This window comes from Anomalospiza imberbis, chromosome 8, assembly GCF_031753505.1.
Source record: "Anomalospiza imberbis isolate Cuckoo-Finch-1a 21T00152 chromosome 8, ASM3175350v1, whole genome shotgun sequence".
In the NCBI taxonomy this organism is placed as follows: Eukaryota; Metazoa; Chordata; class Aves; order Passeriformes; family Viduidae; genus Anomalospiza; species Anomalospiza imberbis.
The window spans coordinates 4,305,736-4,321,984 of NC_089688.1; the positions used below are offsets into that span (position 1 = coordinate 4,305,736).

Sequence of the window (16,249 nt, forward strand, 5' to 3'; positions counted from 1 at the left end):
CTGTCCACAGTTTGATCCTGAGGCTATATCTGAAGCCATGCATTTTTTCCTTGTAATGCAGGAATTTTTTGACAACTCTGAGACCAACAGACAGGAGGGATCAATGAAGCTCCCACTGGGATCAGAGAAACCCAACAACCTCCAGAGTGAGGAGAGCATTACTTCCTCTTGTTTCTGCTGAGATCCATATCAGGAGAATCACTGACATTGGGAAGAGTTGAACTGTTGCAGTAAGGTAGAAAAACCATAAAAGAAAGGCCTCATAAAATGCATGCTCTGTCAGATCAGTGGCTGGCCTGTCAAGCTGGCACTTTGCAAACTCCCATGTGAAAGCTATCCTGGTATGAACAGTTCATTCACATAATCTATTGCTGGGTGAAAACAACCAGCTCCTGTATCAACATTAAATCCATCCCATGAGAATCAGTGAAGAAAAAACAACTGAAGAATAGAGAGATTTGATGGACAAGTAAAATACCTTTTACTAACCAATAGAGTAATTGGCAAGAAAGCTACTAACCAACTGGAGTCACACACGAGGTCTGTAAAACTGTATAGAATTAGTTATGTGAATAAAGAATGAGCTTTTTCCTGCATGAAGAAAATGGAGTCTGTGTGATTCATTCTGGTATTGAACTACACTGGGACTGCTGGGGGCATCTCTCTGATCCAAGGCATTTCCATGAGAAAGGAATCAGAGAGAACCACAAGATATCCTGAGCTGGAAGGACCCACAAGAATCATGGATCCAGCTCCTGGCCCTGCACAGACCCCCCCAGCAATCCCACCCTGTGCATCCCTGGAGAGGTGTCCCAACCCTCCTGGAGCTCTGGCAGCCTCAGGGCCATGCCCATTCCCTGGGGAGCCTGGGCAGTGCCAGTACCCTCTGGGGGAAGAAGCTTTCCCTGAAATCCAACCTAAACCTCCCCTGGCACTCAAGCACTGCTCCAGCCATTCCCTGGCTCTGTCCCTGCTAACTGTGCTGCCCAGTTTAGCTGGAAATCCCACTGAGTTCCAAAATTCCGGCCAGGAGAAATTCCAGAGTAGACATTACAGCAGAAATGGTTGCCAGCACCTCTTGTACAATGGGATCCCAAACCAATTTCCCTCTCACACTGGAACTGCAAGCACCCTGTTCCACTCTGACCTTCTGGCACCCCCTACACAACAGGGAAATAAAATCCCACTGTAGAGCTGTTTCTGAGGAATTATCTGTCACTGGTTTCATGACAGCCTGGCTGAAAGCCCTCCTGGGACCACAGGAATACAGAAAATGTCATGCAAGAATATTCTTCAAAATCCTCTGTGTTGTCTGGGCATGGTGTTGAAGCACATTTCTGTGGGGAAGGCACTGAAACCAGCCAAGGGACACAAACCAATTCTTTTTCACAGAATTCCAAACTGGTTTGGGTTGGAAGGGCCTTAAAGCTCATCCAGTTCCACCACACCTTCCACTAGCCCAGATTGTGAGACTGTATTCACTATGAGCCATAAAGCTCTTACATTCAAGGAAAAAAAATCTTATTAATAGAAGTCAGGCTACAAATGTTATTTGAAGCTGGGAATCTTATATTACCTTTTCCCTCTTTCCCCCCTATTTTTTTTTTTAAATAATGTCATTGAAGTTTTTATTGAGATGCTCAAGTCACATAAATCCTCCCTGATTTCCCAAATACAATCAAATACAACAGACAGTGGTTTATGAATTGACCAGCCAGACTGGATGAAAACCCACTCTAGAACTATCAATTTCATTAACTAAATCAATTTATCTATCTAAACTACTCTAAAGCAATCAATTTAATTTCACCAGTACACAGGTGCCCACATGAGATCACTCAAACACTCCTCTATTTTTCCACCTGATATTCTAAAAAAAATCAAAGCATTTTTAGTAACTAATACAATGCTAGTGGAAAAGGAAAATCAATTTCTGCAGGAGAAATAAAATGCTTTCCTTGATTTTGAATCTGACAAAAACGCATTTTATTTAAAGGGGAGAAAATCTGACATAGTCCTGGGTATGACCAGAGTTGTACAACCAGAAATGGAAAAAGCCTGTGAGGGTGGAGAGGTTCTGGCACAGATGCCCAGAGCAGCTGTGGCTGCCCCTCGCAGTGCTCAAGGCCAGGTTGGACAGGGCTCAGAGCAGCCTGGGACAGTGGAAGGTGTCCCTGCTCATGGCAGGAGTGGCACTGGATGGGATTTAAGGTCCCTTCCAACCCAAACCACTCTGGGATTCTCTGCCCTTCATTAGCATCAAAATACTTCCAGGTTTTTTTTTGCTGTTGCAACGCCTACAGATTTTATAGCAGCTCTGAATGGACAAATGTCATGATTTCTCCTTAATTACTGGATATCAACCCACTGCAAACATTGAGGAGAAACTCCTGCAGCTCCTCATGCTTTGCCTACTCCAAAAGTGAGTCCCTGTGAACTGAGTCACCCCCAGCATGAGCAAGTTTATCAAAACTGGCTCTTCCTCAGCTGCGGTGAATTCTCTAAAGTACAGGAATTCCATCCATGAGCACTTCCCTGCCCATGCCAGCACACCCAGCCTCCTGTAGCCCATCCCCTTTGCAAATGGATCATAATGGAAGTGCCATCTTAGATTCTAAGAGATTGATAAATAATCCCTGCTCAAACTGGAAAGGAGCAAAGTGCATCAATTTGATTAATTCTCCCATTTGCTTCATGCTTAAAAAAAATAAAACATGTCTGGCACTTTTCAGAGCAGGTAGTGAGAACATAACCTGATGTCTACAGTGCAGTGGTCATGCCACTGTAATTTTAATTAAGCCCTTTCAGTTTAAAGATTTAATCCACGTTTTTTGGCAGCCTTGCTGTTGACACATGGACATTTCAATGGGAATCCCCCAAAAACACACTTTTTTTTTTTAGAAGGATGTTGTAATAATGCCCACATTTCTTGGCAGGGAATGGAGGTGCCAAGAATTTCCATAGGAGAGCAAAGTTGGTTTTCTCCTTGCTTATCATCTAATATATTCCAGAGGTAGAGGAAGGCGGAAATCCAGCATTTCTTGTTAGAATCTTTCATTTTTTTTTCGTTGTATCCCTATTTGAGAATTCAACATTTATCAACAATGCAGGTGAGGGCCCCATTTCCTGTCCACCTTCCTTTCTGCATTCAAATATTCCTGTATTGACTTAACCACCTTTTCTATTTTACAGTTCTCCATATTATCCTAACAGAGAAAAAAAAATTGATCTTCTCATATCAGAGGGAATATTTTAAAGATTAAACTGAGTGCATGCTGCAAAAAAGCAGATTTTCTGTTTGAAGGGAAGCATCACACGTTGCACCCCTCCAGATAAAACAGAATCAGATCCTACAACTGCAAGAAATGACAAATGTGCAACACAAGAAACTGAAGGCTTGATTTGGTACAAGCCTGAGCCATTATTCTAATGGTCCCTGAAGGATACAGCGTTAAAACTTTTATTGTTTTAGCACGAGGCACATAATCATTCTTACAGAGAGATCCTTTTCCTTACTGTTACCCTATTTTCCCTGACTGCACATTTACCACAGCAATAGGAACCACCTAAATCCTATAAACATGGCCATTAATGGCCCAAGTTGCTATTTAAGCACAGAAAATACCCTCCCACACCAGTTAATTGATTTTTTAATTGTTGTATTGTGCAGCCTAAGTTTGGGAAGAAAGGGCTACAGGGCTTTAACCTGGAACTCCTTAAGATATTTAGAATCATGGAATGGTTTGGGTTGGAAGTGACCTCAAAGCCCATCCAGTGCCACCCCCTGCCATGGACAGGGACAGCTTCCACTATGCCAGGCTTGCTCCAAACCCTGGCAAATGTGGCCTTGGGCACTTCCAGGGATGGGCTGTGCTTTATGGCTTTTCCCAGCACAAGGAGCTGAATGGGCAGCAGCAGAGCATTGGCAGCAGGTCAGGGAGGGATCCTGGCCCTGTGGGCAGCCCTGGAGGCACCTCTGGAGTGCTGTGTCCAGCTCTGGAGGCTCAGCACAGCAGGGCCAGGAGCTGCCGGAGCTGAGCAAGGGCCTGGAGCATCTGGGTGCCCAGGGAAGGCTGAGGGAGCTGGGGCTGCTCAGCCTGGAGAGGAGCCCCAGCTGAGAGGGGCCCTCAGGCCTGGCTGTCCCTGTGTGCAGGGAGGGGCAGAGCAGGGCCCAGGCTCTGCTCCGGGGCCAGCAATGGCACCAGAGCCACGGGCAGGGCCTGAGCCCAGCAATTCCCCCTGCACAGGAGGCACAACTTCTTCCCTGGGCAGAGCCCAGCCCTGAGCACATTGTGCACAGAGCCTGGGGGCTCTCCTCCCTGGGGCTGTGCAGAGCTGTGTGCACACAGGGCTGTGCCCTGAGCTCTGGGATGGCCCTGCTGGAGCAGGGAGGTGCCTCCAGGTGCCCATGAGCTCCTTCAGCCCCAGCCACCCTGGGATGCTGTGAATATTCAGCACTCAGATATGAGTTATTCCCTGCTACCCCAACCTGACCCGTGCTAATAAGGCCTCAGGTTTTAGCTTTTATATTTTTCAGATTCTGTGCTGCTTTAGTGTGCAGTTCTGAGCTTCACATTGATGGATGGTGAGCTCTCTTCACAGAGTAGGGAAACAAAACAATTCCTTCTCCAGCTGGGGACCAAGGACAAATGATCCAGATCTCAGGCCCAAGAGCACAAACAATGTGGGCTGAAGAGAGAAAAACAAGCAGGATGGGACTTCATGGGCTAAAGCTGTAATTGGGCAATGAACTCCAATGTGCAAATGGAGCAGAACTGATAAAAGTGAGAGACCCCATGAGCGGTCGTGCATTTTGGGACCATTTTGGTTCCTCTTGGGTGCAGCCCTGGCTGGGCTCTTGTGCTGCCCATGGTGGATCCATGGAGGAGATCCTTTTAATAAATCCCTGCTTTATTCTTTAGCTCTGTCTGCCCTCTGCTCTAGCTCAACCCTCTCAAGGCATCACTGGGATTCTGTGAACATTCACCTCTCACACAATGCTGTGTTTTCCTATGATCTTCTGGAACGGGCTGTGAAACAGAAACCAGCTGCATTCTTAGGGCAACAGGGCTCATAAGAAGCGAGGGGACAAGTAATGCTGCAGTTGTTCACACAATGTAATGTCAAATGTTACAACTCCTCCAGGGTTCATTCCCTTCCCACAAATTCTTCACACCCTTCTTCCCCCAATAGAGCTAAGTGACACCTGACAGGCTAAGAGTCACAAAGGGATCTGGAGAAGGGAAGATGAGGCTAATATCGTACAAGGATTTAAGGAAGAATCCAGGCAAAAAAAAGGGGAAAAAAACCACCAACAACCAAACTGAGCTCAGCAGGTAAAAGAGGAAAAGGCCAAAACGAAAGAGAAAACTGCCAAAGAGACAAGCAGGCTCACCCTACATTTTCTCCAGAGCATTTTGTTTTCCAAAGAACATAAAAACACTGAAAAAATGCAGCCCAAATTACCTTAATAACCAAGTCAAACTTCTGGTGTAAATCCCTATTTATTGGCTTGAGGAGCGTCAGTTCAGCAGTTGTGAGATTCATATGGAAATACTGGGGATAATCCTCAGGAGTACCTGCAAAAAAGACATTGAGGTTTGAACAGATCTGAAAGGTTAATTCAGCAATGTGTTTATTTTACTCATTAATCAAAGGAACAAAGCCTCATTCTGTTCTTGGAAGGATAAAATATTGCATTATGTGCACATGGAGCTTAAGACTGCTATAAAGTTATGTGTTTAATATTATTATTGCCTTACTCTCCAAAACCACAAAGATTCCTCTCAGCTGGGACTCCCCAAGTACTTGATAGCAACATGAATATTATTAATAGCACATAAATAATTATATATAAAGTAATAATATGGTAACAACAGATAGTTTATTTTAGAAATCCTTCTGGGAAAAGGTTCTCCTCAGGGAGGAAGCACCAGATAAAAATCTCAATTTATTGCCAGTTGTAAATGGCGTTTTCATGGCTGTGGATTTCCAGGATGTTCTCCAGGCTGGTGAAAACAGAAGCCTCAGAGCCAGAATGGATTTGGGAGCCCATGGTGATGGAGGAAGGGCTGGACCAAGGTTGTGCCTGGCAGCTGCAGCCCAAAAATGCACCCGTGCCTAAAGGCAAAATTTGCCAGCACCACAGCCTGGCACAGGAGGAGGGGAAAATCCCAGCTACAGCAATTCTGAGCCCTGGGATTCTCAAAGAAATGGTGCAAGAGAGCCCAGAAAGCCCAAGGGCTCCACACAGAGTGAACTCCAGCACTCCCAGCTCAGCAACACTGTAAGAGCATCCCAAGGAGCCAAAATTCCAATTGTAAGCCTAAAATCTTGAGGGGGTTAGGTCTGGGAGCAGCAACTGAGGGCAAAAGGCACACCTACCTCAAGGGGTAAGAGCCCCCCAAAAAATCCCTGAGCCCCTAAAGCTGCCCTGGGAGCAGCACAAACCTGGCCCTGCTAAACCCAGCATCCAGCCAGGGCCGAGGCATGGATTGAACAAGGGAAGATCATTCTCTTGATAAATGTTGCTCATTTTTGTTCCCCATACAAGTGCAACAGTTAGGAATCACTTTCAGAAAGCCAGGAGATAAATTACTGCAAAAATTTCATTTGCAATCCTCCAATGACAACCATCTGCTAGATAAATAAATTATACACATATATATATAATTAATATATAATTATAGTATATTGATATTACCTATATTATATATTCATATATATCTCCATATTTTTTTTCTGTGACTCTCTTAGTCTACATCTATATCATCAACCCAAAAAGCAGCAAAAGAACCACCATGATTTATTTTTCCTTTTATGCCACCAGCACAAATGCAGAGCTTCAAGATCCAGGTTCTGTCTCCCTTTGCCCTGCCTTTTAATTTCAAGTTCTAATTAATCTAATTTTTGAAGAGCTCAAGGCACCCAGCAGGTCCCCCAAACTTCTGGCAGGTAACAGATTGCTGGTTTTACAGGCTGCACATCACCAGGGCTGTTGCTGAAGCTAAAAACTGTCACAAAATTAGGCACAAAATGCAAAAACTCAGAGAAAGGAGAAAACAAGAGATGTCCTAAAGGAGAACAAATATGTAGGGGAGGAGGGTAAAAGTCACAAAGGGATCTAGAGAAGGGAAGATGAGGCTAATATTGTCTAAGAACATCAGGAAAGAATCCAGGTGGGAAAAGGGAAGGAAAAAAAACAGCCTGAAAAACTTCACTAACAACAAAACCAACCTCAGCAGAGAAAGGAGGAAAAGGACCTGGGGCTTGAAATGGACAAAGGACTGGAGAGGATCCCCCCATTTGCAGAAGTTATTGTGCATTTTTGACTCTTTCTTTAAAATATCAACCAAAAGTGTCCAAAACTGGCAGCAGAAATCATAGAGCCAGTTCCAAGGGAAACAAAAGCCTATGATTGAAAGGAAAACTCAGCTTTTCTCAAGGAGTGGCCCCAGAAAAAATAAATAATTATACCTAAAAATATTTTACTAATAATTTACTATTAAACATAATACATTTTACTATGAAAATAAATTTTTCTACTAAAAAAAATTTACTGGTAGATTCAATAACATTGCTAATAAAAAAATAAAGGGAAGGGCCTTGCTTCACACCTGGCTAAGTCCAGGGAATGTGGGTATATTGCAAAGACCCAAAGAAATTAACATTTCCAAAAGCCAAGATTGGAAAAAATAATGTATTACAAAAAAAAAAAAAAAAATCCAAATATCCCATTCCCAAATGTTAAATATATCAAATATCCACAGTGCTCAGAGCATGTGCCTTGCACAGGTGGCAAAAAAAAAAAAAAAAGAACCAAATAAAATGGAGTCAAATTCAATAAAAATTAAAATCAGTCTAATAATTAACTTCTTCCCTTATTCAAAAGGTTCAAACCTCCCAGTGTTAGAAAAAAAGATATTCCCAAAAATATCAAGGAGAAGGAGGCTTAGAGCTAAAGAAAAGGGGGAGAAAATCCACATTATGAGAAATATCTGCAAGGGCTGTTGTCAGTGAAACTGCTTAATATTTTCTGAGGCTAAAACAGAAATAGCAAATCCTGGAAGAGATGAAGGCAGACTTAAAATCCAAAAAGAAATCCTTAGGAAGAGCAGAGGGGAGGGAAAATAAAAAGAGAAACCAGACAAGAGAAAAGAAAAACAAGAGCACAGGAGAGGGAAAATAAAAAGAGAAAACCAGACAAGAGAAAAGAAAAACAACAGAGTGAAGGGAAGGGGAAAATGAGGAAAAAAAAAAGAAGGTACAAAGAAGCAAACAGGAAAATAAAGCCAAAAATGAATTTTAAATAAAGAAAATTGAAAATAGAAAAAGGAAATAAGGAAAAAAGATGAAAAAACTAAGAAAGAAAAAAGGAGGAAAAAAGACGGAAAGAAAAAAGATAAAAAATGAAAATATAAGGGAAGGGTAAAGATGGAAAGAAGAAAGGAAGGAGACAAAAAAGAAAATATATGGGGAAAAGGAATAAAATGTAAACAGAAAGAAGAAAAAAAGGAAAAAAGCAGGCAAAAAAGAAAATAGGAAGGATAGGAAAGGAAAAGGAAAAATAAGAAGTAAAAAGGAAAATATTAGGGGCAAATGAAGTTTAAAAGAAGGAAAATAGAGAGTAGGAAAAATAATAGAAAAAAGAAAGAAAAGGGAAAAGAAGAAAAGATGGGGGAAATAAAAGACCAAAAAATAAGAAAAAATATCAAAAAGGTTAGGGAGGAAGGGGAAAAGAAGGAAAAAAGAAAAAATAAAGAGGGAGGGGAAAAAGGAAAACATAGGGGGGAAGAAGGAGAATAAGAAAAGTGAAAGAAAACAGAAGAAAAAAAAAGAAAGGAAAAAACCAAAGGAAGAAAGATGAAAAAGAGAAGAAAAAATAAAAAAAAAAAAAGTAAAGAGAAAAAGGCAAAAAGAAAAAGATGGAAAAAGAGAGGGGAAGAAAAATGAAGAGGGAAAAAAAAAAAAAAAAAGGTCCCCAGACAAACCCAAAGTGCTGCACCACACCTTTCTGAATTATTTCTTGGAGGTCAGAACAGCCACTCCAATATTCCCAACAGCCCAGGTTAGTGACACACAATCTTTAATAATTTCACTCCTGAAGAACTTTGTAAATTATGCAAAAAACCTTAAGAAGTTGGCCTAAACATGACCCTGGGGTGGAGCTGTTCCTGCAGAACTTAGGAATAAAATCAATTTATGACATTTATAAATAAGTCCATGTGCAGAGCTAAACCTTCACAATGTGCTCCTCAAAATCCTTACTTCCACCTCTCCTTGGCTGGGAAAACCATGGAGCTCAACACAAGGAAGCCAGGGAAAAGATGTGATTCCACAAAATTCCCCATTTCCAAATCCCACAGAAAGGTCCCCGTGTGGATTTTGGGATCAGCTGGGTAGGTGGAGCCCTGCAACTGCCAACCATGGTCAAACCCTACAAGCCAAGAAAAAAATGCCAAACACAGGGAAGCAAAAGGAAAAAGAGGAGAGCAGCGTAACCACCTAAACAAACTTTAAACTACACAGGAAACCTCACAGGCAGCAAAATTGGAGGTGGATGTGGCAAGATCCTTGGAGCTGCCCTGTGCCACGTGATTTTTGGGATGAAATCTGCTCCGATTGCCTTTTTTAGCCTCTTTTTTGTGTCTGTCAATGGAAAGCACATCCCAGCAGACCTCTCCTTTCCCTCACTGTGTTTTTCCAGTCACTAAACCAGACAACAATTCTGGATTTAATCTGAATAAACACTAATAAAGAGCCATGTAAAATCAACTTCCACCTGGCAATTTAACACCAACAGGCAGAAGAACAATTCCAAACATCCCACTGACCACAGAAGGAATTTTTAAACAGGGTTCCACTCTCCCAGGCAATCTTTTCCTGGCTGCTCATAAACAGATTGGGAGGGACAAGAAAAGTAGCAGACACCAACCAACTAGGATGGAGTAGAGGATGCCAGGTCGCTCGGAAGGAGGCTGGATGTTTCGGTCCTGATCTATGGCTTGGATGGGTGGAGTGACACTGATGGGATTCACACGGGCCTGAAATGAGAAATCACATTGGAAACAGAGCAATTAGAAAGCCAGCAGGGAGATCTGGAGGTTTAGCACAACATCATCTCACTGGGAAGGGTATTGGAGGAGAAAGAACCTTCAGAAGGAGAAGAATATTTACAGCTCATGGCCCTTTAAATCCAAATTAACCAAGCAAAATAAATATTTCTACAGCAGCCTCCTTTCTGTGAGATACAGCCTTAGGACAGATCCCAGAGGAAAGGAATCACAAAAGCCAAGAATGGTTTGGATGGGAAGGGACCATAAAGCCCACCCAACCCCACCCCTGCCATATCAGGGACACCTTGCACTCTGCCAGGCTGCTCCAAGCCCCAAAGCCCAGCCTGGCCTTGGGCACTGCCAGGAACCCAGGGGCAGCCACAGCTGCTCTGGGCACCCTGTGCCAGGGCCTGCTCCCCTCCCAGGAAACAATTCTTTCATTTCATTTCACCTAACTTTCCCCTATGTCAGTCTGAACCCATTCCCCTTGTCCTGTCACTCCAGTTCCTGATGAAAAGTCCCCCTCTGGCATCCCATAGCCCCTTCAGACCACAAAAGGAGGTGTGAGGTCATCACACAACCTTCTCTTCCCCAGCCCGGCTCTACAGGGGAAGTGCTCCAGCCCCCTTAGCAGCTTAGAAGCTGATAGCAAACTCTTGATAAAGGAAGCTCACAAAGACTTGACTGAATTTCTACAAATAATCCCTCAAATCAGGGATTTCAGCCATCAGACAGTGAAACACGGCAAATAACTGAAAATAGGAAAACAGCAAAGTGAACTGGAACATCATTAGGAGCTGGGATGGCTGTGTTGCACAAATCCACACTGCAAAAGAAACTTAAGGTACAGACGTGCCACTGTCAAGGTGACCACAACACACAGAGTGCCACCAAACAATCCCAGAAAGCTTCAGCCCACACACAGTAACACCTTACCTCACCAGAAGGCTTCAGGCATCTGCTCACACAGAGGAACACCCCATCACTGCAGAAGGCTGCAAGCATCTGCCCTGCCTGTTCTTCAGCCCAGCCTTTTATACCCTCACGTTGATGCACGGCACCTGTGAGCCCTCTGTTCCCTTTGGGATTGGTCAGTGCACCTGGGCACTCCATGGCTCATTACCTTCAATATCATTCACCTGTCCTGCACAGCTGGGGCCAATTAGGGATGAGGCTCGGCCCCAGCCCCACTCCCAATTACCACAAACTCTGTGCCTACACACCACCCCAGTTTCCTGATGCCAGTTTGCAGGAGGCACTTGGCACTGCCAGGGCAGCCCGAGGTGTAGGTGGTGGCAGGTTGGGTCTGGGACACATCCTGCACCATCCAGAATTTTAGGAGGCAAAGCCCACTCGGGGTCACAGGTGGGGTGCAAGCCCCTGGACATGAACACCAGCCCTTTGCCACGGGAAATAAAACTCATCACTGACATGGGAAACTAAACTCGTCACTTGATTGCTCTTCAGCCCAGCCTTTTGTACCCTCACGTTGATGCACGGCACCTGTGAGCCCTCTGTTCCCTTTGGGATTGGTCAGTGCACCTGGGCACTCCATGGCTCATGACCTTCAGTGTCACTCACCTGCCCTGCACAGCTGGGGCCAATTAGGGATGAGGCTCGGCCCCAGCCCCACTCCCAATTACCACAAATTCTGTGCCTACAGAGATATTGCAGGGATAGCTATGCTGGAAAAGTCTGGATGGGTGTGGGAACAATTCACCTTTATTTGGAAGTGAATTCAAGTGTTTAACATGGAGATAGAATTGTAGAATCGTGGAATGGTTTGGGTTGGAAGGGACCTTAAAGATATAAAACTCCACCCCTGCCATGGGCAGGGACACCTTCCACTACCTCAGGCTGCTCCAAGCCCCATCCAGCCTGGCCTTGGACACTGCCAGGGATCCAGGGGCAGCCACAGCTGCTCTGGGAATCTCACAGGGCCTGCCCACCCTCCCATGGCACAATTCATTCCCAATATCCCATCTGACCCTGCCCTCTGGCAGTGGAAGCCATTCTCCCTTGTTCTGGCACTCCATCCCTTGTAAATAGTCTCTCTTCATCTTTCTTGTAGCTTCTTCAGGTCCTGGAAGGTCACAGTCAGGTCACCCCAAAACTGGTCCCAGCTTTCATCTCTGTCAATCAGCCTTCAGTGGCAACTCCAGAGCTGTCATTCCCAACTGCCACAGTTTCAGTGACCTTGGCTGCTCAACCAGCCACAAATGTACCACACATGGATGTGTGCACACCAGGCTTTCCCCTCCCCTTGGAACGTGTTTCTGCATGACAAAAACCTTCAATGAGCTCCGTGAAAAGCCAGACACCCTTTTTTTCCCCACATGCAACTTGTCCTGGCAGCCTTTCCTTTGGAAAGCTGTGTTCTGCAAGAGGGGACCTGAAATTTAGCGTGGGACTAGGAATGAGACGAGTCCACGCTCGGCCAAGTTTTGGCAGAGGTGTCAGAAATCATCCTGCTGAGAGCTGGAAGGGAGCTGTGAGAGCTTTGGTGCTGCTGAGGGGAAACTTAGAGGGAAAAGAGATGAGCCAGGAGGAGGAGAAGGAGCCAGGGATGGAGGAAAGGCAGTTTATTGACCCCTCATATAGGCAGCCCCATGGTCACCTGCCACCACACCCCAAGGTGTGTTCCCCCAGGGATTTCCAACAGGTTTCTCAAATCCAGAGGCTCTTCCAGCCTTTTCCACACTTAAATGATTTAAGGTACAGACAAGTCAGGGATAGGCACATTAAAAAGTTAGGATGGATGCTCTTGGCCTCCTAAATTGGGACTGGGAAGCTCCTCACTCCACTCCTGCTCATGGCTGCTGTCCCTGTGCCTGTCCCACTAGCCAGGTCCTTTGTCATCACCCAATTCCATTTGGGATTCTCTGAAAAATTATACTCTTAAAAGCATAATGAGGGAGACAAGCTCAAAATAGGCAGAAAGAAAGAGAGAAGAAGATATATTTGACATCTGCTTGAATTTTTAAAAGGCTTTAGGATGGCATAGCAGTTACATAGAAAGAGAGAAGATTAGGCAGAAAACTGACCAAGACTAAAATGCTATTTTTAAATTCACAGATCAGTTGAGGTCCTCTCAGAAAACCCCACATTCGAGTTAGAAACACACCCACAACAAAACCAACCCCATCTGTTACTCTGGGTTTAAATTCACCATTAACGCCCAGAGCAGCTGTGGCTGCCCCTGGATCCCTGGCAGTGTCCAAGGCCAGGCTGGACTCTGGCACTTTGAGCAGCCTGGGACAGTGGAAGGTGTCCCTGCCCATGGCAGGGGTGGCACTGGATGGGCTTTAAGGTCCCTCCCAATCCAAACCCATCTAAATTTGCCCGATGTCAGCTTGAACCCATTCCCCTCGTCCTGGCACTCCAGTTCCTGTTGCAGGGTCCCTCTCCAGCTTCCCTGTGTCCCTTCAAACCCTGGCTGGGACTGCAGGGTCTCCCCACAACTTTCTCTTCTCCAGGCTGAACAGCCCCAGCTATAATAATTTAAAGCTGTTTTGAATTAAACCTGCTGATGTGCCTTGAAGCAAAACTCAAGGTGCTTTCATATTGCTTTAATAATCCACAGACAATGTAGCATCTTTTTCATTCAAATTTAGAAATTAGAACTATGAAAACATAAAACAATAAAGCAGCCATTACATTAATAAATGGGTAATAGCATGTTAATAAATTAATCAAAGCACACATAGGAAGTTTAAGAAAGTGTGCATATGCTTTAAATCAGAAATAATTGTTTTAAAAATGAGGAGTCAAAGTAGGAGTCTTCCATAGGCATCTAACATCCTTACAAGAGGCCAAAAATTCCCCTACCAGGCTACTTCTCAGGAGCTTCATGAGGAGATGGAAGCTCATTAAAAGGAAGGGAAAACAGATTAATGAAGGAGTGAAGTTCCTGAGGTGCCCATGGGTGCCAACTGGAGACGAAGCAAGAACACAGGGGGGTTTGGCACGAAAGGATGGAAAAAGTGCCAGGAAAGTCAGCACGGAGCCACAGCAGGGCAGGGAGATCACTCAGAATAAACAGCTGGCCTTCAAATCCCAACCTCTGCCATGGGTAACATGAAAGGCTGCCCAAGCTCTGGCAGGTGATTAAAAAACAAACAAGATCTTGCCTGTCTGAAGGTGGAATATGCAGTTGTTTATTTTCCTCATTAAGGAGCAGCTCCCTCAGTTATTGGTGTGGTGATTAATTGATGTCCAGGCATCCAGTACAGCAGAGCTGGGTAGGCCAAGAAGCAGAACCCCAACCCCACCTTGCAATTTATAGCACAAATATTAAATTTTTAAAAGTCCTCCTTCAAACAGAGCCATGATAGGGGAAGCCTGCCAGGGAGTCTTCAGGGCCATGAGATGATCAAGGCAGGAAAATACTTTAAAAAAGCTCAGAGAGAATAAAGTAGCAGCAAAAACCTCATTTTCCCCTCCTTTTGTGCTTTTCCTTGGAAGCACAGCAGCATCTTCTCCATGTGGGATGTCCAGCAGGTCCTGCAAAATCCATGGCCTTCAGAGATATTACGGATGGAACAAGGCAAATTTAAGAGTCCCATTTGTGCCAGGGGGTTTTAGACTCCCACAGAGGATTGTGAATAAAAGAAACAGTTGATATTTTTAATTAATGGATTTAAATGGTGCTTAATAATTCAGGAGTGCAGTTGCATTCAAAAATCCAAAGAGGATTTTTAGGCACCCACCTATGCATTGATTTCACCATCCCATGATCCCGTGGAATAATTATGAGGGAATTTGCAACTGAGATGCAGAATATGCATTGAGAGCTTTCAAGAACAAAAGAAAAAATACCCCAAAATCAACATGACTTTTAAAATAAAAGTAATATATTTTTCAATATTTTATATATATTTTTTTAAATTATTTTAAGATGTCCAGGGATGCCAGGCTTCCAATAAAAGGATGTGGACAATGTTGAATTCTTTATAAAGTCAGGGTACAACAATAATTGTTGCACAGCTGATAGCAAGGATTTAAAAAATCAGATTTTCTATCTCTTCCATCCTCCTGAGATGCAATACTGAATTTGCCAACCATAGATACTTAGGGAAAACTTCCTTTGGGGATGATGAGAAAGAAGAGAGAGGAAATGGCACATTTGGAGAGGTGGAATAACACAATTTTCTGCTCAGAGCTGCCTTTTTCATTTGTGGGGAGGTTTGTGGTGTATTTTGGGGGGTTTTGTGGTGTATTTTGGTTTTTTTTTTTTTGCTTGTTACCATGAAAATCATTGTGTTCTAGGAAACTGAGAGCCAGCTGAAGCCAACATTCCTCAACTAGAAAGGTTCTTTTCTGAGCAGAAAATACATTCCTGAGAGGTGCTTTCTGTACAATTGAAGACACCAGACCATGAGCCAGCTCCGGGTCTCACTCTGGTGACTCTGCTGTGATGATTCACAACCACTTGAGCTCCCACCACAGACATCCCTGGGGCTCATGGGCCAGGGCCACCACACAGGTGGAAAATACTGCAAAGAATAAAACTGCACGGAAAGCAAGAGTTCCCAAAGTCTTCTTTGGATTCACCGAGGTGAGCTTAAGAAATCCACTGAGAGAAGGGACAAAAACCTACACTGTCAATTTATTATTGAGTCAAACACAGCAAGACATTTTCTACCCACAAGTCCCACTGAAAACTGAGGCACTAAAGTGGCCAGAAACCTAAACCAGAGGGACCTGGAGCTCCTGGAGTGGGGCCACCTGGGATTCAGCCTGAGCCACCCTGGGATTCTGTATTAGCACAATCAGTTCCCACTGGACATTTCACACCAATATTTGATACCCTGAAAATTATTATTTTTGCAGGCAGCTGTAAGTGTGGCCAGTGACTTCAGATAAAATCTCAGGACCTTCCACCTGCATAATTTTCACAACTCAGCTGAGGAATTTGCTGCTGAACTCTTATCCCTCTGGAAAACAAGGCTGAGGAGCTTTTCTCCAGATGGAAAATATCACTAAAGCAACATGCATTGCCCCTGGTGCCATCCAGAACCCCTTCCCAGGGAGCCCTGCACTGTTAAACCAACAAAGTTCTTGATGAATTGATGAATCATTATGGTCACACTGGTTCTCCTTGTGCTTTCCTGAGGTTGGAATACGAGCTGTAAGTGGGAAATGAGCTGAGTTCTCTCCATGCTGTGCAGAACAGCCTGTGACTTTGCCAACAC

The 16,249-nt window shown here is 44.2% G+C and overlaps 1 protein-coding gene across 26 annotated transcripts in view; it reads right to left on the reverse strand.

Annotated features, from left to right (window-relative positions):
• PCDH15 (protocadherin related 15) overlaps positions 1–16,249 on the reverse strand; it is a 626,487-nt gene that overhangs the window by 156,736 nt on the left and 453,502 nt on the right. For 25 of the 26 annotated variants that reach the window (XM_068197049.1, XM_068197046.1, XM_068197047.1 and 22 more), the window contains 2 exons: positions 9,935–10,043; positions 5,467–5,579 (listed from right to left, as the gene is read on the reverse strand). In XM_068197049.1, coding sequence (XP_068053150.1) covers positions 5,467–5,579; positions 9,935–10,043 — 222 coding nt within the window. Of the gene's footprint in view, positions 1–5,466; positions 5,580–9,934; positions 10,044–10,991; positions 11,062–16,249 lie in introns of those variants that run through there. The other variant, XM_068197045.1, reaches the window with a different exon arrangement.